Below are 25,480 nucleotides of genomic sequence, written 5' to 3'. Positions count from 1 at the left end.
CAGCGGCGGGGGACGGCGAGCCGCGGGGTCGGGGCCCGCCTCGCCACTGCCGGGCCATGGTGCTGGCGCCCTGGGCCGCCCTGCTCGCCGCGCTGCTCGCCGCCGGGCTGGCCGCCGCGGGCAGGTGAGCGGGGCGGCGCGGCGGGCTGGGCTGGGCTGGGCTGTGCCGTGCCGTGCTGTGCCGTCCTGGGCTGTCTCCTGTCCGTCTCGGCGCGGCGGGCCGCGGTGAGGCTCCCCCGGGGCGGCCCTGAGGGGCTCCGAGCCTGCGCGGCGGCGGCGGTGCCTGAAGCAGCCCCCCGTCACAGCGGGCAGTGATGCCAGCGGCTGCCCCCCTCTGCCTGTGGCCCTGGGCGCTATATGTTAACTCTCAAAATACACTGAGGCTGTGCTGTTTTAATACCCGGCGTGACCGTATTCCGGTTTTATGGCGCTGAAGGCACTTAGCAAAGTCATTAAGACTTTCTAGCTGACTTTTGTGCTGTAGGGTAAGTTTTCTGTAAAGTAGTAACACCAAAATTGTTTCGTTGCAATGAAAAAGATGTCAACATTAAAACAATCCAAAAAGTTATACATGATGAGAGCTGTTATACCAAATACAGAAAGGTATGAGCAGGTCTACTTTTTCATTCGTTTGTGTAAATAGATACTTCAAAATCAACATATCCTGATTGCTGTTATATTCTGTAGGCACAGGTAAACTCCAGAAACAGAATAGCGTTTTGAGAGATGCTGAATAAAGCTCTTTACTCCAAGATTAAGCCATTCTGGAGTTCTCCCTCCCGACTTTTACAGGATTAAATCAGGGGCCACAACAGTGCCGTAAAATAGCTAGTGAGAGGACAATCCACAGCAGTTAAGAGATGAAGTTTTCAAGATGTTGCATGGTTTATTTGTTTAGTGTCAGGTTTGTGAACAGATTTGGTTATTATCAGCAAGTGGAAGTGTGCTGTTCCAGTGCATTCAAGGTTATCAAGCGGTCAACTTTTCAGGAACTGTGTAAGCCCCTGAATTTATAAACTCCAGACTGCTTTTATAGAAAACACATTTTCTCTTAGAGCAGAGCACCTTTTCAGAGGATTATGTTCCTGTTATGTCTTGAGATATTACGGCTTTGTATTTCAAACACTTTGGAAGGTGTGTAACTGCAAAACAAGATCAGTATCTTCTTCCAGAAGAAAGTGTAGCCTGGCATTAGCTGAGCCAAAGAGGGATGTATTGGGTAAAAAATGAACTTATTTCACAGTGAGTCAGGAAGCCTGCAGTTAAGATCGATTGCTCTGCAACCTGTCTTGTCCAAGCAGATATTGTGTGATGTGGGGGAAGGGGGGCTTCTTTTTTTCCACAAGGATTATCACTCTATCTTTTCCATTGGGAGGAAGGGGAAAGAAGAGTGTTAAAACATCCTTACGGAAGGCTTAAATGCAGGGGATTCTAATTTAAGAGGGTAAAGAAATCATATTAGATCTGAAGAAGGAAAAGGAAATAGTAAAAATTAGAATCTGTTTGGAAAAACTGAATTAATTCTGATTATTTTTGTCCCCAAAAGGTGAGGCTTTCATATCTGGACTTTTAAGTTTTCTATTTTGAGCACTAGCTTTAAGGAATTTGGTGGTCACTGGAAATTTTAGAGGAACTTATGCCCACCCAAACTACATTTCACTTGGTGCTTTGGAAGGGGCTCACAGTGAGGCAGGACTGTCATTGCATTGTGTACCTGAAACTGGCTGAAGGAGTATCTGCAATAGTCATTAGAAGTTAATAGATGCAAAATTTTTTGGTTTACTTGACAGTGTATGACAGGTGAACTTCTTACTTGAAGAAGGTCACTCTTCAAACAAATTTGTTTTTAAAAAAAATTCTATGTCTTAATTTGGCAAAATGTTCAAATGTGTCTTTGCATGACATAAGCTCAGACTTCTTATAAATGTGTTACAACTTGCTAAGTGGTAAAATAACACATTTTTGCCCTTTTAGCTATATTGGTTGATCAAAATTTTAGGTGGGTTGAGAGTTATTTGACATTTGTTGTTTGCAAGCAGCAATGTCCAGAAACTTTTTTGGAGAAAAAAATTAAAGAAGGGGATAATATCCTGTCTTTGCAGTCAACTGGAAGTTGCTAATAATGTAACAGAGACTATTTTTTTCCCCAGCAGCAGGCAGCTATTGTGTGTGCAGGAGCTGGCCAAAAGTATCCTAAAGAGATCTTACAAAAATAGTATAGTAAATCTATTGAGCAGCTGTGTCTCGAAGCAAAAAATTTGGTTAAAACTTAAGTGTTCCTCTCCAGAGAAAGCTTTACTAAAAGACAAAAGATTTATATGATCTGGAGACAAATTACTGTATATTGTATCTCAGATGCTAGCTGGCTTTTGTTATCTAACTACATGGTTAAATCAGCCGTTGAAGACTTGTTCAGTTTTCCTCCACAGCTGTTACTGTCACATAATCCAATTCAGACAGGCATTATACCATGTGTGATCACTGATCGTAACAATGTGGTGGGTAACTTTTGACTGATGGGGTTTCTACTTCTGTTTATTTTGGTTGTTGCTGGTAAAATGGCTGTTAACCAGGATTACAGTCCAGCACAGTTATTGTATAGCCAATCAAAACTCCAAATACTTACATTTTTAATAGGTTAGATTTGGCTTATGTCATAAACTAGCTTTGGGAAACTGATGCAACCAGGCTCTTTATTTACTGTATAGAATGGAAGCAATAAAAATACATTGGGGGGGGCAGACTATGGATAAGTAGGTACCAATATTCAGGTATACTTTATACCTCCCTATCCCTTTCACCAGTTACTGTAATGGTAATGTTTTCCTTTGTGGTTGTTTCTCTGTATTTATTCTATTGGAGATATCTGTCCTACCATGTCAATCATCTTAGCTCAGCTGAAAGATATATCTATCCACTTGCTCAATGGAGCATGTGAACTTTCTGAACATGTTTTCTTGCAAATATATAGATTTTCTTTTCTTTTAATACCAAATTCAGTGAATCACTTTATAAGAAGTCAAAGGTACTATGTACTAGTTTGAGTTTTTGTCCCCCGGTACTGCTCAGGTCTCTGTTTATATAGCATTAGTTATGTATCTGATCCTGGCCAGTATCTGAATGCTTTGCTCTGAATTTATCCCGCTTCTTTTGAGATAGAATTTAAGTTTTTGTGTTATTCCAGACAGGAATAACTCTTCTCAGCATAGCCTTAGAATACAGAACAATCTCATTCAGGCCTATGTTTCTGTCAGTAGAGGAAACATCAAAGCTCTCATTTTGTGAAAGAGACCAGCTATCTTAAAATTATCTAGGAGTTGTTCTGCTGGTTCTTGAATGCTTTTCAAGACCACCATCCCTCTCACAGCTTATGTTCTTACTCTTATGTCCACCTTAAAGTATTGATGGCCAGTTCATATCCATTTGTTCTTGTGCTGTTGTCCATTCTCTTAAAGAGGTCTTCTTTCTCTGGTTTGGAGCTGCCTGACATTTAGTCAGAAGCAATCAGATTCCCTCTCAGCTTGTTCAGCTGAAGCAAAATTCTTCACACCCTCTCTAAAATAGGCTTTCCGTTCTTCATATCTCATAATTTTTATAATCATATATAATTCATATTTCTTCAACATGGATGTCAAGAACTGTATACAACACAACCTGATATAGCAGCAGTAAAACTCCCCTATCACTACTGAAATGTTGACTGAAATATCTGAGGGTCCCACTTTTTTTTGTATTGCCATGCTAGTGGCTCTTAATCGTCTTGTGATAGCTAATACAGGCAAATCTTTCTTGTCACCTCAACTAACAAGGCTCTGGTTTGTCGTAGTTGTTCTTATCATTCATCTCTAATGTACTTTGTACTGTTAAGCACCATCCTACTGATCTCAGTAATGTCACAGCCACATAAAATTGGTTAGTTCTCAGCTGCTTTGGCACCCTGCATGGCTCAGTCTGTGACCTGCTGTTACCTTCTGCTCCAATGCCAGAAGTTTTTGATGCTTAATCGGAGGACAGAGCGCTCCACTAGAAATGTGGAGACCGATGCTGATTTTGGGCAAGTCTGTCCTCTCTTGTCTTTTGTCTTCAGTCATGTGTTTAGGCTGCAAGTTCTTCAAGGCAAGGCATTTTTCTGACATTGCATGGACAGTGATGAGCACAGCAATCTTACTTAGGTCTCTAGGTACTCACTGTAAAATAGTACACAAATAATACCATGTAGGAAGGGATCAGAGAGTCATACATCTCCAGTCTGCATTGCTTCTCCCCCTAATGTCCAGGAAGCTCAATGTGACATTCTTCCTGAAAGGATCTGCCTGCCTGAAAGGATCTCCTCTTTCTATTTCCTTCTGTTGTATAAAATGCTGAACTCCTGACAGCAGTAGCTGAGCTGATGGCTGGTTCTTCATCATGATATTAAAAATGTCTTCCTCATGGGAGAGAGAGGCTGAGCTGGCCAGACTGGTTTCATTCACGGACTTTGGGAGCCATGAGGGCTCACAATGATCCAGCTCATCTTTTCCTGTGCTTAAAACTCAGCTTTAACTCAGTGCTTGTTGCAGAATTCAGAACAAATAAAAGATCTTGTCCAGGGCAGTTTCTGTAAAGTTCAGCCATGTTCATTTTATTTGCTGTATCATGGAGCATTTTACAGTTTGAAGTGAAGTTTGTACTGAAATCCTGTGAGGTATTGTAAACCTTGTAAAGACATTTTCATGTATTTCATTTTGAAGTGAATTATTAAATAAAAAGTTACTGAGCAAGCTTATCTTCTGGTAGAAATGGGCACCTAGTAAAAACTAATGAGATTCTGCTTCTTCTAAGCTTTAGGCATGCTAGCTTTCCAAGATGTCAGCAGGACTATCCCAGTGAATTCAAGGGGGCTTTCTGGGATGTAAGCAGAACGCAGGTTTTAACTGGCATACTTTGCAAGCGATGCAAACCAGCATGTTGCTATTCTGAACTGAAACAAAATGAAAAAGGGCTTTTCTTTTCAATGAATCCAGAGGCAGTCAGGGTGCTAATTTCTAACCCATATGGGAGTCATGACTGTTTTGATGCATGTTTTCTCCTATCTGAAGATGGGCTGTATATAGTCCTGCAAACTGCATCACTGGGCATATGCCAAAGACTGGTTGACCTTTGAACTACTTAATCCAATACCAAAGTCTTTTACATGCCAGATGTCAAGAAAACCATCTCTTCATTCAGGGGTCTCCGCTACATGAGTTTTTGCATTCCCTCTGAGCTCCTTTCTCTTGCCAGTAGTTCTGCTTGTAAAGGCAACTCTGAGGTAACATCTTGTATCTTTGGAAGTATATTTAAATAAAGTTGTTTATGCTAGTGATGCTTGCAGTAACTGTTTGAATAAGAGTGCAACTTTTACAGCTAAGCACAGAAGGAGATATACTGAGGCACTGCTGTCAAGTGATAAAGCAGCGTCATTAGTGTTTATCAGGCTAAAAACATGTAAAAATTCTTGGCCTGTTGATTTTTCAGTATCAGACATTTATTCTTATGTATTGCCCTGCAAATACCCCAAATCACTTGCTAAACTCCCATAGATAAGGTATCATTTTCTGGGACAGAAAACTGGACTCTATGAAGGGAGTGCATTTTAAATTGTGGTGTGGAGAAAGCAATGTGAACAAAGGATTCAGGGTACAGAAGAGAATTTAATAAAGGGGATGAGCATGTGATATAGACAGGTAGAGTAACAGCAGAGGGAGAAGGAGACCAGACTCACAGGACCCCCTGTGGCATAGAGTAGTCTCTAGAAGACTTGCACAGTTGTGGATTTCCATTGGGTTTATAACCTTGGCAGTTAGCGGTACAGACCTGCCAACATTTGCAGCTGTTGATCTGCTCTGTAATTGTGAACTACTCAGACTTATTGGCAAATTGAATTAATGTTTGTATGGTCGGGAAGTCCTGTGCAACCAGAGTACACGGGACTGCACTTGCATTTGCTATGTAATCAGTTTGCACATATGCAGTGGCTAGAGCCTTTGTGTCTCTGTAGTTTTTATTGGGCTGATGGATGGCCAGAAGGCTGCTTTTCAATGAAAACAGTGTTTCACTATCTAGAGCAATAGAACTGGTAGGTATGGCATCATATAGCCAATCCTGATTCTTCATCTGATGTGAAGTGAAGTAGCCCCACTGACTTCACTGATACTAAAAATGATTCATTCTAGCAGGGGATCTGCCTCTATTTTTCACCATGTTTCTCATTAGAAGGATTTATATCAAACAGTTCATTCACTGAAGGCTAAAGGTTCCTGTCTCCCCTATTTCTGCACCCAAACGCAACTTTGCATTCCCATTAAGGAACACTGCTGAATGCTGCAAGGGTTGGTGAAATGAAAAAGCCTGACAGTGGACAAAACATGAGGGATATGTACAAAGGAGTATATGGATCAGTGGATGAAAGTGTGTTTGCCTGCTGGAGCTAGTGTTTATCCTTCCTTATGCAGCTCAAGAGCTCGTGAGCAGCTGGTGGCTGTGAGCCAGCCTGGGCTGTGTCGCTATGGTTCTAGGTTGGATTGCTGTTATGGCTGGAGAAAGAACAACAACGGCCACTGTGAAGGTAACGTTAACACTTTATGCTTGTCTCCTCTCCATGGCTATGTACTCACTACTAATAAAGTGATTTCATATGAGGCTGCCAAAAGTTATGGAAAGAAACCTTGTGAGGGAGTGAAATCTATAACTCTGTAAGAGTGAAGAAAACATGTTTTAGAGACCATCTCCTTAAAAACAATTTTGGATAAATAATGCCAAACAATAAAATACAGATTCATAAATTATTAGATCCAGAAGGGAACATCTGTTCTAACTTCCTGCAGATCCCTGACCAAGAGATTAGAAATGGTCAGTGCCTATACTGTTACAGCTCTCAAACAAATAAGTACTAACAATGCAGTGTCTTTTAATGCTATACACAAAGCCCTGAAGTTTTTTTATTAATTGGTATTCTTTATCTTCAGAAGTACACAGCCTCTGAGAACCAGTAGGTTTCAAACTTCTAAAAATAAAAATAAAAAACAAGCGATAATTGTACCTGACTTGAACTTGGATAGCCAGCCAGTGTTCTGGTCTGTGGGTTGTTGGCTTAATGAAGAATCAACAATTCTTAAAAATTTTCTAATTTGTTAAAGGTCTGTAGACTCCAAGGAGAAGGTAATGTGGAATAGCTCTATAGCTGTATTTAGGCAAAGCATAAAAGTTATAAAATACGGGCTTTAAGACTCTTTCTCAGATGTTGCACCTGTTGTCCCAGTGAGTTTGGCATTGCATATCTAGTGAATTTGAACAGAGACTTGGTGTTATTAACAGCTGAAAATCAGCAGACTGATGTCTAAAAGGGAAAGATGCCAAAAAGCCTCTGTTCTCTGTGTGTATATGTAGCATGTCAGTTTAAAAAAAAGTGATGAATAGCTTTATTAATAATCTTACATTGTTTAATATTGCCTCATTTTTCGTGCCAATGAATACATGGAGGTACAAGACGAGACAGTGGAGTAAGTTGTCTTATTTTAAAGCAATAGGCTGCTTTCTTACTAGACTCTGGTTTGATAAACTTAAAAATTCTTCTTTGGCAGATTTCTTTAAGTGAACTATAATGCAATTTTGCATTGTAAATCCAGATGCAGTGGTGTTCTCTGCTTTAGAGTTAATACTCCACTGATCTCACATTATGCCACTTTGCATTCAGAGACAAGAGTGGGTGGTATTTAACTATGCTCTAATTTGCAGAGCTAGTGGATTAATACTTCTGAACGAATCTTTAAATAGAGGGAAGATACTTGAATACAGCTGTATGAATTCTAACATACTATATAGTGAGTAACACTGTGCCTCTTCTATTTCTTATACTTCAGATAATTTAGTTACATGAGGTAGCTGGAGACACATCTGACTACACGCTCTTTCACTTTTTTTTTGGAGCTAGTGGTGGTTTAAATGCATGTTTACTTTACTTTTCCTGGAAAACCCTCATGGTGATCATCAAATTGACTTCAAGAGATTGTTCATCTGAGTTATTAAAAATAAAGTCTTAAGCCTTGATAAAGGCAGCATTTAATTTCTGATTAATCCAGAGGGTTGACTGCTAGAAAACTTTTACTCTTCAATGCCTCCAGGCTACATACAGCTCCTTCAGGTCATTGTAAGCCTGATGCAGATATACATACTGGGACATGTGGTAACGACAGTTGTCTGATCATTTGATGGATGTGCTCTGGATGTTCCACCATGGGATGGATATGTTCCTCAGCTGTAAGTGGGAAGAGACAACAGTGGAAAATTGCTGATGGGTAATATGCTGTCCGTGGCTGCAGGAGGGTGCTGTTGCTTCTTCCCAGCTCGAGGTGCCAAGCGTAGCAGGTCAAGCTGTTGGCTAGATGCTCCTCACATACGGCTTCCCCAAAATAGGAAAAAGACAGCAGTGCAAGGCTCTGAATGTCATTTGGTAACACTATGGAAAGGACAATGAGGGAGAGAGCTAAAGGGGGTCCCTTTTCCAGGTTTTCACACACCTGAAAAAGCACACACTCATGTAATCTGCACTAGTGTCACTTTTCTCCGGGAAGAAATAAACTAGTGATCAGTAGCTACTGCGCCCAAGCTAGAGAGAGGGATATGGAGGATGTTGAACTTACACAAGCTTTTAGTCAACAAAGCAGGGCAAAAGTTCTCCTTAAATAGAGTATTTCTAACTTTTTTCCTTTCTTCTTTCTCTGTCTGGTTCTTTCAGCTGTCTGTAGACATGGCTGCAAGTATGGCAAATGCATGGGACCAAACAAATGCAAATGCTTTCCTGGATTTACAGGGAAAACCTGTAATCAAGGTTGGTGCACATGGTGAGACCACTCCAGAAGGTAGACTGTTGATGTTCTGTTCCCTTATCTTGTGTGAAGGATTGTGTTCTCTTTAAAAATAGTAAAGCAAGAATTTCTTGTTTATGTAGAAGAGCTTAGATTTTAAGGCACTTGCCTAGGATGGTGAAGATGCAAGCTCTAGGCTTCCTTCAGTGCTCAGAAGTTTGAACCTGCATCATGTACCTCCTACAGACTTGTGACAAGGGCAAACAACCTGTCTCATTTGTAGGCAGAGGATAAAGGTACAGAGAGATTATATAGGAAATTCTTTGAAGAGCTGTAATTTGAATCCAGAACCCATTTTGTTTCCATAATCACCCTTTTTCTTCTCAGAAAGGATTTCTAGACACGTAATTTCTCAAGTTGCCTGGGCCAATGCCATCTGTTTGCATATGCTGAATGGCATTTTTGAGAATAGAGAACTGGGAATCTTCAGAATTGCATATTCAGAAACTTTGAGTGTACCACTTTAGCTACATAAACTTAGCCATTGAAATTTTTCAGCTAGGACACATCAGTGATAGCTCAGCTTTTTTCTGATCCAATATATAAAACTTCTGTGTTGGATCAGATGAAAGGTGCAGGTTACTGTGCACAGAGAGAGGCTAAAGTACTTCAGTGCAGATGAGTAAGCTGCAGGCACCATGGAGGAAGAATGAAATACAGGCCACATGAAGAGCACTCTTGTTGCTACCTTCCTTAGCAGCTGCAGTCTTTGCTTGAAAATGTTAAATTGACATTCTAAAAACACATTTTTTCAGAATTTGCTTAAAACAATCCTATTTATTATGTAATACACTTGAAACAACATGCTATGAAGTTATCCTGTTAAATATTTTAGAAAACTCCTCCCATTTTTCTTTTCCACTTTTGATGTTGCTTACAGGAAAACTCCTCAGTACCCGTAGAGAGAAAAGTGAAACATCAGCCTTGGTTATGCCTAATAGATGCGTAGGTACCACTTCTAGTTTCAGCCTCTAAACCCACAACTTTAACCTCAAAATTGACTTGGCAGCTTAAGAGATAGCTAGAAGTAACAAATAAGGACCCAACTTGTAGGACTTTCTTGTGCAGTTACTCCAGCTGTTTGGGATATGTCCTCTGTGCGAAGCAGATCAACTCTGTGCATGTACAGATTCAAAGTCTGAGGCTTTATGGAACCACTGGGTAGACCTACATTCATGACCATGGCACAACTCATGGTCAGTAACTATAAAATGTCCCAAAATTATCAGATAAGCTGCTGTGGTGCTGACCAGCTTCAGAAGCATCAGCATCACTGTGCATGTAGTGTGTAGTGCAAGTGCACAGATCGCTGACTGGAATTCTCTTTGGACAGAGATAAAGCTGCTTTTTCTGAGACCCTTAAGTCTACCTCTATACCAGTAAGTGAAGCATGCCTGAGAACACTTCCGGGCACTGCCTTGTATGAAGCAGCCAGCATCTATGCTATTAGCTAGTAAACTCTCTTAGCCTCCAAAACAAGGCACTAAATGCAAAGTGCTTGTTAGCTCCCTGGCTTGTTCTGATTTCTGAGGCATGACCAGGAGTTGTTTGGGAAACTGGTGGCTGGCATGGGCCAGAAATGTCCCAGAGCCACTCCCGCAGCATAGCCATATAGGTGCTCATGTGCCAGCATCAAGGAATGCTCAGAGCCACTGTTTAATTTACCGGCAGGTGTAGCCTTGGTGTGTACTTACAGCAAAATGCTCTGCTGAGCAAGCTCGATCTGAGCTAGCTAAAGTAAGGGAGATAAGGGAACTGTATTAGTCTGCTAATGTTTGAGCTAATTAGTCTTATCTCCATATGTTTTTTTAGAGCTGTGTGTGCTATCTCTGCACCACTGTGCATTGTGCAATGTAGATGTAGCTAGGCACTTTTGAAAATCTATGGCCAAAGTAAAATAACTTTTTTTTTCCCTCTAGTTTCTTTCAGATATGAGAATCCTGCTTAAGTGGAACCACAGTAGCACAGTAGCAGAAGTCCAATGTGACTGCAAACTGATAGGGTCTGTTTGAAAAAGGACAACCTATCTATAAATAACGGAATGCAACCCTCTTTTTTTTTTTTTCCTCCCCTTCCACCCTCCACTGGACTGAGCTGTAACAAATACTTCTACACACATATAATCATGACGCTTATGCGCTGAATGGTCTGTTTTTAATCCAGCCATCAGACTGCATAGACATGAGAAGAGATGAGTGATGCTTCTCTCATTAGAACTGGAACTGTGTAAGCTCAGGGCTTGGAGAGTTGCATTTTTATTGAAATTATATTACTGGTCATATATGCCATTGGACACGTGGAATTGGCTGTGTACACTGGCATATTTTGTTAATAAGTTTTGTCTGTTTACTAATAACATTTCAGATTTGAGAGGCAGAGGTGTCAGCTCACAGAAGTCACAAGCACAGATATTGTTCCCTTATGAAAGGATCAATACCATTGTCAGCAGTGGTGCCTACACCACACAAATTGATTTAGGATTCTGTTTTCTGTTTTTCTCCCTGTGGGAATTTGAAATTAATACAGCTTCTTCCATAAGCCTTTTAAATCCTGGATTTTGAGAAGGAGTTGAGATGCTTGGTAAAGTCCTTTTATTCCTGAAATCACATGATTCTTATACAGTGTTTTTCATCTCTGTTAGACATCCTTTCCCTTGTAACATTGGTGCCATTATATATCACAGAAAAAGTCTCTTTGATTCACTTTATCTCAAGCTGGTTTGTTGTTCTTGCTCTCCTATGCTTTAGCAGTTCTAGTACAGAGGTCAGCTGGAGGGCCAAAATCTCCAACTAGAAACAGAGAAATCCAGAAAAATAACTCCCAGAAAATATTGTAACTGCAATTCTTTCACCACCACTCCTCCTCTTCCCAACAAACTAGCAGAGGTGGGCAGATTTTGCATTAGTTTTTCAGCTGCAGCAGTCTGTGTATGTTAGTTTTTCTAGCACTGTCTCAGCCAGATGGTCTGCTAAAATCTCATCTTGCTGGCTGGCTGACTCATTTTCCATTCAAGCAATATTACTGTGGGGAATTTAAGGCATTAAGCAGGCAATATTATCAACCCATATGTATAAATATATATATGTGTGTATGTATGTATAAACCCAGTACTTCTTTCATTTCAATGACTTCTGCAGATGTGAATGAATGTGGACTGAAACCACGTCCCTGTGAACACAGATGTATGAATACCCATGGCAGCTACAAGTGCTATTGTCTTAACGGGTACATGCTTATGCCAGATGGCAAGTGTGCAAGTAAGTAACAAAGCTGATAGGACAGGCACACCAAAATCATCTAATTGCATTTGATCACAGCAGACTTTCTTCTCTAGCTTATTTAAGGTACGCCTCAGCTCTCTGGTACTGTCAGTAACTGAGAGGCACTTTCCATTTGGCAGTATATATGGACAAAGTAAATTAGGTCATAGTTGTATTTTTGGTGTTCAGAGAGATTTTTGTCCTATGGAAATAAAAACCTTTGGTGTTAGTTCAAATGAAGGGCAACTTGTATAACCTTGGTGCACAGTCCTGGCAGTTCATCCGTTTGAGTAAGGGTGAATGAATCTTTACAAACAAAGCACCAGTATAGCCTACATTTTACTGTGCTGAAATTCATCCCGTTACTCCTTGCTGTATCTTTCTGTGCTTCTTGATTAGTTTAGTTTCTCTGAGTGCTGATATTCTTCCCAACCCCTGAAGTTGTGTTCAGCTTCTTACACACAGTTGTCCACTCCCTTATCCCTGACAGTTGTGTTGGGGAAAAAAAATCTTTCTTTCACTTGCGCTATTTTACATGACATTTTGGCTTTGAATTTTCACAAAACGCTAGGCAATGCTGTGACTGTCCTTTCTGGATTCTGCTGGACTGGAGCAGGTGCATCAGTTGTGCAGGAGAGCTAGCTGGTCGCAGCAGTGGAACCATCTGCTCGACAGGTCTATCCTAAACCTATAAACCCTGGTGCATCTGGTGCAGGGCAATCTTTCTCATGGATTTGACAGAGAACAATAAACTCCAGAAGGGTTCATTCTCCAACCTTGAAGACATCCATTCTCCAGACAGTGTCCATCTGGTGATTTTGCTTTCAGTCGAGGGATGCTTGGAAAAATATCCAGCCTTAGCAAAAGCTCACAGACTGCTGGGTCTGCAACTCTGGAGGAGGCAGAAAAGCCAGAGCTGCTGGTCTTCCTCTTACGGCTGGAGGTGGGAACTGTGGCGAACGGTGCCTGGGGCCTCCGGTCTCAGAGGTTTCCCCTTCCCTGCAGCAGAGCTCAGAGGCTGTGGCCCAGCGTTACTCTGCATGGCAGGACTTTCCAGCAGGCAGCAGCTATGGGGCCTCTGAGATCTCTGAGAAATAGGTATATGTGCCTTCCATTCCTTCCCAGATAACTTCTGTATCTGCTGACATCATACAGTGAGCTGCTTCCACTAAGACCGCTGTCTTATAGACAGCTGAAGTTGGCAGAAGCCAGAATTATTGTCAGAAGAAAATATCCTGTCTCACTTCCCTTTGATGTCAGCAACCTGTTCCTACTTTGTCCCATCCCTCCCTCCCTTCCCCCACTGCTCTGAGCATGACTGCTTTCTGCAGCCACACAGTAAAACCAAGCCAGAAAACTAGATCCAGACTGTAATTAACCATTTTTGCTTGCTTAGTTTTAAGCTAGTCTGAGATCAGGATTGGTTTCCTAATTCAAGAAACAGCACAGTCAAAACAAATGGTTGTTCCTGCACTGTCTTACTTGTGCCAGCACAAAAAGCAAAGGATTGTGTGAATTTTTCAGCAGCAGCAGTAGTGGCCAATTTTGAGCATATAAGAAAAAATAGCCTGAGCAGCTGTGAGCATTCAAGCCTGTGTTTTACTTTAGCATATTGGAACAGTGTTGCCGGATTTAAATGTTGGTGGAACCCCGAGAAACCAAATTTCAGGAAAAACAAGGTTTCCCATAAAATGGAGGTCCTCATTCTTCACAGCTCTAGTTAAGGAGGCAAAACCCTTATGTTCATACAGCTTGTGCTTCATTAACTTTACCCATCTATCACCTTCCGGTTCTGAGGAACTTTAATTTTCCTAAGCAGAAACTATGATTATGAAATGAAATAGTAAATTACATACTCAGGTAGAAATTATTCTTGGTTAAGTCTCCTAAGTTATCATCAAACAAGATGGGAGTCTAAGACTGTATTCAGATGAAATACTGGTTTACTTAACTAACTGTAAAATTCTCATTGTTTTATTCAAACATGTTGAGAACAATGTTGCTCCTTTTGCTTCAAAACCTCTGATGTAAATCTCCTTAACAAGTTTAGGCAGTTAGTTGTTTAGTTTAAGCAGTTAATATGACTGTAACTATATAGGCACCTGCACACACCATCATCTTATGTATAACCCACATTATTACATATAATTCTGAAAATGGAGGTACTTTTGCCAATAGGCATGCTACATTTTAAAATAAAATTCCTATCTTCTTTTAAGCAGCAAGCCAGTATTCAAGGTCTTGCAGTTTGTTCCTGTATCAAACAAACTGACATTTGTTTCAGGTTTTTCACTTGCAAAGTGAATCAGTCCATCAGGCTAAATAATTTTTAAAATCAAATTCTATACTAGAACCATGTTCAATGTTAAACAATAAAAATATTTCTCTACTGAATAAATTTTCTGTCTGGCAAAACTGTAGCCTATAACAAAGGAAAATGTAACAAGCCCATCTCTTCTGCTTTGAGCACTTCTGTCTCTTTGAATCTGAAAGGTAACAGTAAGAAAATACAGAACTGGGAGCAGAAAAAAAGGAGGAGTAAGGGCAGATAAGGAAAGAACAAAGTGAAAGGATGGGGAGGGGAGTTTTAAGATCTATCTCATGGACTGCTGAATTGTATTGTTAATACATGTGTTAATGTATGAACAGCTTGATTAATGGATATTGAGAATGATGAATTCTGTTTTTCTGATTAATTTTCTGCATTCATCCAGATGTAATTTAATAATAAAACACATATGATCCCAGCCTAGACTTTTCATTTTTTTAATACTGTTTTCAGGCTCCAGGACATGTGCCATAGTAAATTGCCAATATGGATGTGAAGAAGTCCAAGGGGAGGTACAGTGTCTTTGTCCATCAGGTGGCCTTCAATTGGGACCAAACAGAAGAACATGCATTGGTATGATTAGAGAGTTCACTCTCTGCTGCTTTTCTGCAGGATGCCAAAAAACTTTTGAGTATATGGAGAGGGTAATAAGTAATTAGCCATCCTCACTGGCATGAATGATGCTTCCCATTACTTGCAGTGTGATGTTTGCATGCTTTTTTTATAACCTGTTCTGATAACATCAGCCATTTAACTCTTTGGGCCAGTCCCATCCCCAGTAAATAAGTGTTTTGACGTGATTTGGAGTCATTAACAGATTAAGTTTCTCTGAGGCTGTTAGGTAAAATGTTTTGCCTGCAGGAGGCTGTCCTACTGAAATAATGTTGCTATGGGACTTTTGCGTTGTGTTTGATTGGAAAGTGTTTTTCTTGTATTGTGATGAACCAAAACAGTGACTTCTGGATTTCAATATAGAAGCCTCAGTATCACTTTGTCTAGAAATTTCTTGTGAGAAAGGAAGCATTACTTCATAACACTTGATGCTGTTCTGTGATACTGGTTTTACATTATCACGTGACAGCACTGCAGCATTGTAATGCAGTGCTAAAGTAGTACCTGTGTTAACGTTGAAATTGACTTCTTTCAAAGGCCAGTAGATGTGAAACAAACCCTCCAAAGTAGGGACCATTTGAAGAATCAGAGAACATGTGGCAGTGCAGTGTGTGTCAGGGAGCAGTGAGAGCAGGGCTGTTCCTCAAGGGGGGATGAGCCAGAGTGACCCAGCACCGGCTGGGCTGTGCCCTCACTGATGGGGCGCTGTCCCATGGCACCTGAACACAGCTGCTGGATCAGGGCACGGGTAACAGGGACTGGCAAGAATCCCAGAGAAGGTGGGATGAAAAATCGGGGCCAGGGTCTGTTCAGAGGGTCTGGTCAGGAGCAGGAACAGACAGGGTCAGACACAGGACTGGAGACGAGGCTACAAGGGGTCCGTCCAGGAGATGGGATTGGAGATGAGCTACCCACAGCATAGGTCTGAGGTCTATCTAGAGGACAAGGACAGGAGACTGGTACTCCTATGGCATAGGTCAGGCACAGACTGACAGCCCAGGGCTGAGTGGAAATAGGGGTCCTGGGCCTGTGGGTGGGGGTCCTCGAGGAGGCTGGCCAGGGCAATTAAGGCCTGACAGTATGTAAGGCCTCAGGGGGCCCTGACAGTATGTAACAGAAACCCTTCCAAAGATAGAATAGTTTGTTGCTGTTCACCACAGACAAATCTGAAAGGCTCTGGAAGTGTTTCAGACCAGATACTGTTTGCTAAACTGTTCTGAATTCTACTCAGGCAAGCACAGAAGACTAAAAATTGCAGACGGAAAACGTTTTATTTCCCAGAGTTACCTAAAATACAGTGCAAAGAACTTTTTGCATCAGCTGTTACTTACTAAATGTCTTTAACAACATATCTGATGATGCTGATGGTTTCACATACTTCTGCATTCTGTCACTGGTGCAAGTTCTCCAGATCAGAAAAGGCAGCTTGGAGGTGATACCCTAGAGGCATAGGGGAGTATCAGTAGCTACTCTGTTTAAGATGCTGCTTAGCAGTACTTGTTGGTTGAATGAATTATACAGCTTAACAAATGTTTTACATGTTGAGAAGTTTAACATGTCACACAGAAAATGAATTTTAGCTGTAATAGCCAAAATGATATTATGCCTAACATTTCAGACAACTGATTAAGCAAATCATCATACATCAACCAAGAGACACTGCTATCTAAAAGGACAGTCACATATGAGTTGTTCTCCATAATGCACAGCTGTAATAACAAATCATATATCAATTTCATATGGCCTGAGAGTGTTTTATCACTTTTAGGAGCTATAGAGTAAAACCATATGGATGCTTGGCTCAGCATCCAAACTATAAAGGCTCCAACAAAAGAACATTCTTTCTTTCTTTCAAATGAAAAGTGTTTGTAATGGGAAATGTCCTGCTCTGAGCAATCAGCAAGGCTCTCAGACTACTGCCAATCATAGATAACATTTGTTTGAATTATTTAAGAGCTATTTGAAGGTGAACATTATGGAAGTATGTATTTAAATACAATGTATGAGTGCTTCTCTTAAATATCTCCCTGAATTATTCAGGCAACTATTTTTATTCTCTTGTATTATGTTTATTTGTATTTACCTTGCCTGCTCAAATGGATTTGGAAGAATGCTGATATAAATGATATAAGCTAAAATAGACAAAAAGGATTGCCCAGTGGTTGGAAATGTCAGGCCCCTTTTTCCTGCATGACTTTTGGTACGTCACTTTTTTTTTGTCACCAGTTCTCCATCTCTAAAATGGGAGGTATAGCAACTTCCTGCCATGATGACAGATGTTTAAAAGACTGTAAAATACTCTGAGGTATTAGTCACAGAAACTATAAACATATAAACATTTGAAGTTCCCTGGCTACTTAATCTTCTGAAGAGGCTGCATTATTCCTGGTCCTGAATAGCAGAGCAGCACACTGATGTGTACACTTTCCCTGTTCTACATGTACATAGGCAAAAGAAAAAAATAAATCTAACAATTATGGATTCAAATTTTTAATTAAACCTCAACTTGTACGCTCTGAGTACAGTGAGTCCTCAGTGTTCACTGCAGACTTAAATATTATCAATTACCCACCTACATACCAGACCAGCGCACACTGTTCAGTGTTCACCACACATCTGTTAATACCTGCCTTCACAATTAACCATGGCACACAATCTTCAGCTTATCCCTACAGAATACATTTTGAATCTCTGGTGATAATTAACACAATTGTTTATCAACACTTATTGAAGAAAGTCTTGGAGACACTGCTGGAATGAGCCTGCAGATAAGTCAGTAGCTTCATACACTCAGATTCCTACTCTCTCTGCAGTTCAGTGTTCAGTATGCTGTTTATACTGGTGGGGTTTCTGCTCATTGTGCCTCTTGCACTGGCCATGAAGCTTGTACAAGCTTCTACAGTGTGATCCGATGCAGCAGGCCTGTCCTCTAGCTTGTGAAAAAGTCTGGTCCTGGCTGAGGCACTGGAAAATGGGAAATTGGAGAGGCCTGAGAATTAATTGTAGATTCAGGAATAGAGACCTTTATCAAAAGCATACAGGGTGGGCAGGAGGAAGGATTTTGACTGAAGGCTTGTTTAAATATTCCTCTTTTATTGTCCACTTCCCTTCAATCGCCTAACCTCTGCAAAAGAATAGTAGAAATGGTAAAAAGACTGACTGTGGTGTCCAATACTGCTTCACAATGATACTAAATTATAAAGGGCAGCAGTTTCTCATAATGAACTATGTGCAAAGTCACTACTATGTGGTAAAGGAGGGAAGGGCAGATGCCAAATGTCAAATTTAAAACAGTGACAGTGATACTACAACAAAGCAAAATTAATAATATTTAACTACTTAGCGTGATTGTAGAATAGTGTTCTTAGGCTCCTCCAATACCAAACCTCCCTCCTATCTATCCAGAACACTTTTGCCTTTCATCTATCTCACTGGGCAGAGCACTCACAGCTTAGAAACTTTCTTCTTTCTGTCTCTTGACTTCCCTAGCATGGGAAAATGCAGAGATGCAGTGGAAAGAGCTGCTGCTGTTCCCTGCTGCCCTTTGTTTCTGGTTTCTGAGACTTTCACTTAAACTACACTCACATTTCCTCTTTCAGGAAAATCATGGAATTTGAGTGGAATTTGCCTAGTTCCTCTGCTGTTCTGTGACCTTAGGGCAAATCATCATTCCCAGGCTCCCGCCGTCAGTTGCCCTAACTTTTACCATGCCAGGTCTCAAAATCTTCCATAAAGTTAGTTCACATTCTGCTGCTTCATTCACATTACTGCATGCAAAGGCATCCCAAAGTGTGACAATTATGGGTTTTTTTTTTTTCATGAAACAAGTGCTTCATGATAGCAAACACCAAAGCATCCCTGTGCAAATCCCAACTAGTTCTTGCTTTCCCAGTTTACCTTCTCATGGATCTGACCAGCATCTGTTCTCCTGCTCCAGATATTGATGAATGTTCCACTGGCAAAGCTCTTTGTTCTTACAACCGCAGATGCATCAACACGTTTGGAAGCTATTATTGCAAGTGTCAGCTTGGTTACGAACTGAAATATGTCAGTGGGCATTACAACTGTGTAGGTAAGATTCAGCCCATGAATTTTTCTTCTTTAACTTATTTCTTTTTACATTCTCACACCATGCATCTTTCCTGTCCTTGCCTTGAGCATTTTGCCCTAGTCTGGGCATACTAGCTCAGGAAATGGATAAAAATTGTCGCTAAGAATATTGTTTATGACACTTTGAAATTTTCTCTGGATAGTCTCTGTGGCCTGATGAAAGACCTAATCATCAGCACTTGCAAATTAAACTACCTTATTGTACCAAGTCGTCTCTGGGCACTTTTTTCAAAAGATGTACAATGGCTATCACCATGGAAAAAAGATGTATACCTTACCAACAGTTGACCGTAAGGAAATACGAGTTTTGGTATGAGTTTATTTGAAGAGCAATTTTGTGTCCTCTTGACTTTCAACCTGTGATGGACAAGCAGTCCCACAGTCTTTTTTTTTGCTTTTTGTATGTAGTTAATCAGCCATGTGAATCAAGTTGCTACATTACTGTAAAAGCAGTTGTTTGGATGGACAGTACAGAACCTCAAAAAAAGAAAAAGAGCTGTATGCAAATAGTAGGTTTTAATTACTTTTCAGGTTTCTCTTGCATGTCTAAGATTATCCCAAGCAAAAATAAATATAGGCAAAAAGTTATCTTAACATGTCCAGATGGTGAAACAAATGTCAAAACACCCTTACTCCTGTTTTAACCCATTAGCTAAATGGTGGAAGGAGAGCAAAGTAGAAGTTAATCCAGCAGCCATTGAAAAGTATTGTTCAAGCAATCCACTACGTGAGGGCCTGAAAGGGTTGGATCTACAAGTGCATACAAAAGAGAATCAATTTTTTTGTTTTATTTGTTTGGGGTGAAGAATCAAAGTGGGAGGGAGCTTTTAAGGCAGGTTTTGGAGGCTGAAGTTTGACTTTCCTGTTGTATGTAAACCTGGGAATCTAAAAAAAAAAAAAAAAAAAAAAAAACTTTCCTACCAAATGTGTGCATGGGAGGAAAAATGGAAATGTCTGAATAGTCAAGATTTTATCTGCAAACTTGAATCTCACTCTCAGACATGCAATTTCTTTGAGGAAGTCCTCCTTCTACTTGTCTCCTAGCTGACCTACATTATGCAGAAGACTTGTTTCTAAAAATGAAGCAATTTGGATAAAACACAAATGGTGCAAAAATTTGTGCAACAACTTGGCTCCCTCATGTGGGAGAAATCAGAAAAATCTTTGTGTAGCAAAATGTAGCAAAATCAAATGCAAAAGGAGAATAAGATCAGTTACTTTTAATGTCTATTTATTTTGCTGCCAATATTTTCTACTGAATTTTTCCTAACTATACTTTTTTTATACAGCATCATATGTATGCCTGGAATGTTAGAGGTAGAGGATCTCAAGATTTTGGTCTGCCCAGTATTACTTTCAATTACATTTTGGCTAGTGTGAGTGAAAGTGAGGGGCAGATATGGTGACTAAGAATTTTTTTTCTTACTCTCTTGCTGCCTTTGTGTTTTGTTACAGTGTGTACAACCTATAACCTGAATCTTGTTCTCATTCGCAAGAGCAGTAAAATTCATTTTGTCTTTACTGGGATGCTCTACATTTTTCATGGATGAATATGCAGTTGTGCAACTGTAGCTGAAATTAAGCAATCTCTCCCTGTGTGAATTCTTCTGCCCCAGATGGTCCCTGGTCTAACACCAGAGCTTACAATACCTGAAAACAGGTAACAGGCACAGACAGGCTATCATGAAGCTTAGGCTTTAATGCGTTTTTCACTGAAGCATTTATATTTTTCCCTAGATGTAAATGAATGTGTGGCAAATACACACAAGTGTAACATCCATGCAGAGTGCCTCAATACACAGGGATCCTTCACATGCAAATGTAAACAGGGCTACCGAGGAAGTGGATTTGATTGTTCTGGTGAGTACCACTGGATGCTGGGAACAGTATTGTATTGCTTTTCTCCAATAACTGAGGGATAGATATAAGGAGAGTTTTCTAGGGAAAAATCATGCTGAACAGTGCTGCGATACCAATCAAGGCAAATCTCTCCCTCAAATAATGTATTTATTACATGAGTCATAGTTACTACAAGTATTTCTAGCTCAACTTCATTCTGCCTATGAGTCCCAGGTCTTACAATATCACTAGGAACCACAAGTATAACAGAGAAGAGAATTTGGCCTCAAGAAACAGAGTCTGTATATTTTCCTCAAACTTCAAAGCTAGCCTTTTGGAAGGCTGCTCAGTCCCTTCCAGAGGAGTTTCAGGCAAACTCAGTAAACTCAAACAGTTTCAAGCAAACTCAAAAAAAGTGAGGGAGGGGAGGAAGGTGCAGTGACTTCTGTGCTAAACTATTTTTACTTATAATTTTGACTTTGTTTGAATCTGTCTACTGGCAGATTATATTAAAGACTTGCTATAAAGATGTCATTGCCAATTTCTAACTGAAAATGACCCTCCAGAAAGGAAGAAGGAAAAGGCTGCTCTTGTCTTTGTATTTAAAATGAACCTTTGTATTTGATTTCTTTATTAAACCTGGGAGACATTTATCCTACAACTTCATTAGAGATGTTTTCCTCAGAGGGACATCCAAGTAAGTACTTCTCAAATTTTCTGAATAAAAGATGTTGTGAAAATATTTTAAAAGATCTTATATTTAGCAATTGAAGTCTACACAGTATTATAACCCTTTTCCCTGGGTCTTATTCAAGTAATCCTTTTAATCTTTGTGATCACATATGCAATTATTATTGTCGTTCATGGTCTCAAAATGTTCTGTGATTATCTATATTATTTATGTTCCTATTCCCATTATAATAGTTGTTGAAATCTCCAGTATTGAATCAATATTGACACTTCCTGTATTTGAAATAGCGTTATATCTGTATGATAATTTCTCAACCATTATTCTCTCTGTATTTAATATTAAATATATTCACACAGTATGGGCACTGGCTTGAAATCAATGATTCCAGCTCCAAAGGCATTTGTACCTTTTCAATCTCAGGTTTGAGTTGTTCTATGTCTTATGTTTGTATATTACAAGAATGTACTCAGCATCTAAAAATCATATAGAATATGTTGTTATTGTCCCTACCCACCATCTCTGATATACTTTTCCATTAGGTAAAATTTGGGCCAGGTAAAATCACATGCTTCTATCAGGATCCTTGCCAAGCTCAAACCAAAACATCTGATTTCAATCAGATAGATTTAGGTAGATCAGATAGATTCATTTTTTAGATTAAGAGCTTCACAGTGCTTTGCTAAAAGTGTGCATATATATGCTGTTTTACTATCCTATACTGATGAAACTCATAGAAAAATATATCGCACTCTTCCAGGCTTAAAAGTTTTGTGTGTTTATTCTCCATTCAAAATATGGTGGATTTTGTTGCAATTTCTCTTCTGTATTGCCATGCATTTGGTGCAGCATTGAGACACAACTTTAAATGTTGCATAATTTCTGAGTTATGCAAATGTAGCTTCTCAAATATGGTCCAAAACTTGGGATAATCCAGTGAAACATAAAGTGAGTAACAGAGCCAGTGGAGAGTTTCCAATGTGCTTTTATCATTTGAAATTAGTTTTAGTACCTATCACAGTATAATTTGGGCATGTTACCATATTTTAAACCCAAAGCCAAAACAACTCGGTACATAAGCAAGGCTAAAACTATATGTTGGAAAATTAAAAAAAAACCAAAAAACAAAAACCAGATTTATTCCAAGTTAAACTTTTGTTAAGTTTCTGCTTCCAATAAAAAATACTGACCTTTAATCAGAAGATCTAAACACATAAAAACCTGTCTCATATTCATGAGTTTGATTTGGAAACAGATTGCCTCATCAGAGCTATTGGGAAGGTTTCTCATGCTCAGATTTAGTGTTCAGTTTCCTTGCACATCTCTTGTGATGTATCACTGCAGTTTACTATGATGGAAGACATGCAGTGCGGCTTGAGGCCTGGAGGAATATCAAAGCAAACCAACATGACACATCTTGATATGAGTGTTCAAATGACATTCTTTCCTCAAGCAGAAACAGTTCAGCAGAAATACTTCCTTAAATATGAACAAAGGAAATATTTTAGCTTGTGGAGATGGTGTGGCACATTTTTCAATGTCTACCCCTATACAAAAATCAATGTTGGTGATAGGAACATCAGCAAGAAGATAGAAATCTTCTATTAAGTTGTTTTTTCTCTCTCTGCATACTTTCTCATGTCATATTTCTAATTACTGAAGTCCATTAGCTCTTTAAAAGAGAAATAAGCTGTGCATTTATAAAATTAGTAGAAGACTAAATGGAGAAGAGATTCAATGCAAGCAAGGATAGAAAAATAATGCACTGTAATGAGAGAAATCAGAGCCATAGGCATAAAGTAAAAAAGCAAGGATCTAACTAGAAAGGTGAATACAGCAATAGAGGGGGAAAAAATACAAAGTCAGTGGTAGGTAAAACCTGAGAAGCCGTGGTGTTAAAAAGAGACTGGTTTCTCCAGTGGCAATTCCCACACATACACTTCCTTTCTTTGGGGAAGAGTAGGAGGTTCTTATAACACACAATATTTCAGTGGTTGATTTATACTATATCCCTAGAAAAAGTTGGATCAGTATAACTGATGGAGGCAGGACATAAGCTTTGCTGTCAGAGAAAATGTTTGTTCAAACATTGACAGAAATACCAGTCAGGTGTCCCAATCGACACTGCAGTGCTAAGTGTTCTCCATGTCATAAAGCAGTTGTGGAAAAACTTTGGCTTTATTGAAGTCACAGGAAGTTTTTGCTATTGCCTTTAACAGGATGAGGATGCCAGCCTGTGAATTTGGGAGTTTGAGGCTTGACAACATTTCTTTTGGTGTCAGTGGGTGCAAGCGCTGCAGTCCATTCCTGCTCCCAACAGATGTGCCTGGGGCGGTGCGGCAGATAAAATAAGAGCTTTTCAAATACACCCTCAGTACTACATATGATTATTCCCATGGGTTGGGAAGAGGATCCATTAGTGTCTTCATAGCAATTTTCTAAAGAATATTTCAAATGGGTTACTGTGGCAGCAGAATTAGCTTTTCATAACAAATGAAAAAAAACCCTCAATATATAGTTTAATTTTCAGAGTATTATTACAAAAGGAATAAGCACATTGTTTATAATGAGACTTCTGTGGCTAAATCTCCCCATACTGCCAAATAATTTAACAAGAGAGGTAATGTAAAATCTAGGTTTGTACAGAAAGTGGGGGAAGTTGTTTATTTAATTTGTATGTCTATATATTAACTTAGCAGAAAGCTGCTGAACGATCAGGCTGCAGACAGTGCTGCTGGTATGAATATGAGCTGGGGGTGCTCAGGCACCCTTTTGCCATTCAGCACTCAGATATGCATGACATACTGGAGAGTGTTTCTGAACTGCCTCTAACACATTTTGTTTGAGAACCTATAGACGTGTGACCTTTCAAATGCTCCCTAAAAGGGTCCTAGCTTTTTCCACATCTGGCTTCTATCTTGCTATAATCTGTTGCTTTTCTCAGGTTCATGTGTTTCCTGATTTCCTATTGTTCATTGAAAAAACACATTTCCTTCACTACATACTTTTATGCGCATTCCAGCCTTTATTTAAGAATAAGGTCCCACAGGCTTACGTAAGCAATTAAGATTCCATGGAGGAAAAATGAACCTCCTCTTAATTCACATTTTTTTTAGGAATTTACAAAGTAACATGAAAAACTAGTACTAACTTAAAACTTTTAGCCTTCAAGTATCACTCTAAAGAATATTATGATAAGAGCTCAGCAATGGTCCTTTCTTTTTATTGCCCATCTGGAGATGCAGATTATTCTTCATTATGATTTGCTGAATATCTAAATGGCAATACAAAGTCATGGCAACTCTCTTTGTCCCTCTTATATTACGTAGGCTTCTTTTTGCTCATAGATTAACCAGTATGTGGTTTTGCTGTCCTGTTAACTTGCCAGTCCTGAGAAAAGTTTGGGTCGACATCATACAATTTCAAAGCTTAAAAAGCCATTCTGGTCATATCAGTGGTAATGTTCTTATGCTTCAGTTCAATATGGAGCCAAATATTGCTGTTGTCCTTTAATGAATAACACTTAGGTTTTTGTCATCTCACTTTTCCTACTGTACATACTGCTGCTTGTTTTAGTCTTACATTAAGCACAGTCCATTGTCAGGGACTTGCCCTGATTTCTTTAGGCATTCTTCCCTAAATGAGATGGTAAGAACTTCAGAAATGCAACAATGTATATATATTGCTAGATGATATTCCATAATGCTTAAAAGAGAATAATAGCCTGTCTCTAGAATCTGTACATTAAACTATTCAA

The 25,480-nt window shown here is 39.6% G+C and overlaps 1 protein-coding gene across 4 annotated transcripts in view; it reads left to right on the top strand.

The window, feature by feature from the left end:
* EGFL6 (EGF like domain multiple 6) overlaps positions 1-25,480 on the top strand; it is a 47,209-nt gene continuing 21,729 nt past the window's right edge. Inside the window, exons 1-7 of one of the 4 annotated variants that reach the window (XM_064500279.1) lie at positions 1-124; positions 6,474-6,586; positions 8,756-8,848; positions 12,023-12,142; positions 14,928-15,047; positions 19,024-19,158; positions 20,934-21,056. In XM_064500279.1, the coding sequence (XP_064356349.1) occupies positions 57-124; positions 6,474-6,586; positions 8,756-8,848; positions 12,023-12,142; positions 14,928-15,047; positions 19,024-19,158; positions 20,934-21,056 (772 nt within the window). In that variant the 5' untranslated portion in view covers positions 1-56. Of the gene's footprint in view, positions 125-6,473; positions 6,587-8,755; positions 8,880-12,022; positions 12,143-14,927; positions 15,048-18,978; positions 19,159-20,933; positions 21,057-25,480 lie in introns of all 4 variants that reach the window. The other 3 variants (XM_064500269.1, XM_064500289.1, XM_064500283.1) reach the window with 3 other exon arrangements.

The sequence above is a fragment of the Dromaius novaehollandiae genome, chromosome 1 (genome assembly GCF_036370855.1).
Source record: "Dromaius novaehollandiae isolate bDroNov1 chromosome 1, bDroNov1.hap1, whole genome shotgun sequence".
Taxonomy (NCBI): domain Eukaryota; kingdom Metazoa; phylum Chordata; class Aves; order Casuariiformes; family Dromaiidae; genus Dromaius; species Dromaius novaehollandiae.
This window is presented reverse-complemented; position numbering and strand designations above follow the sequence as displayed.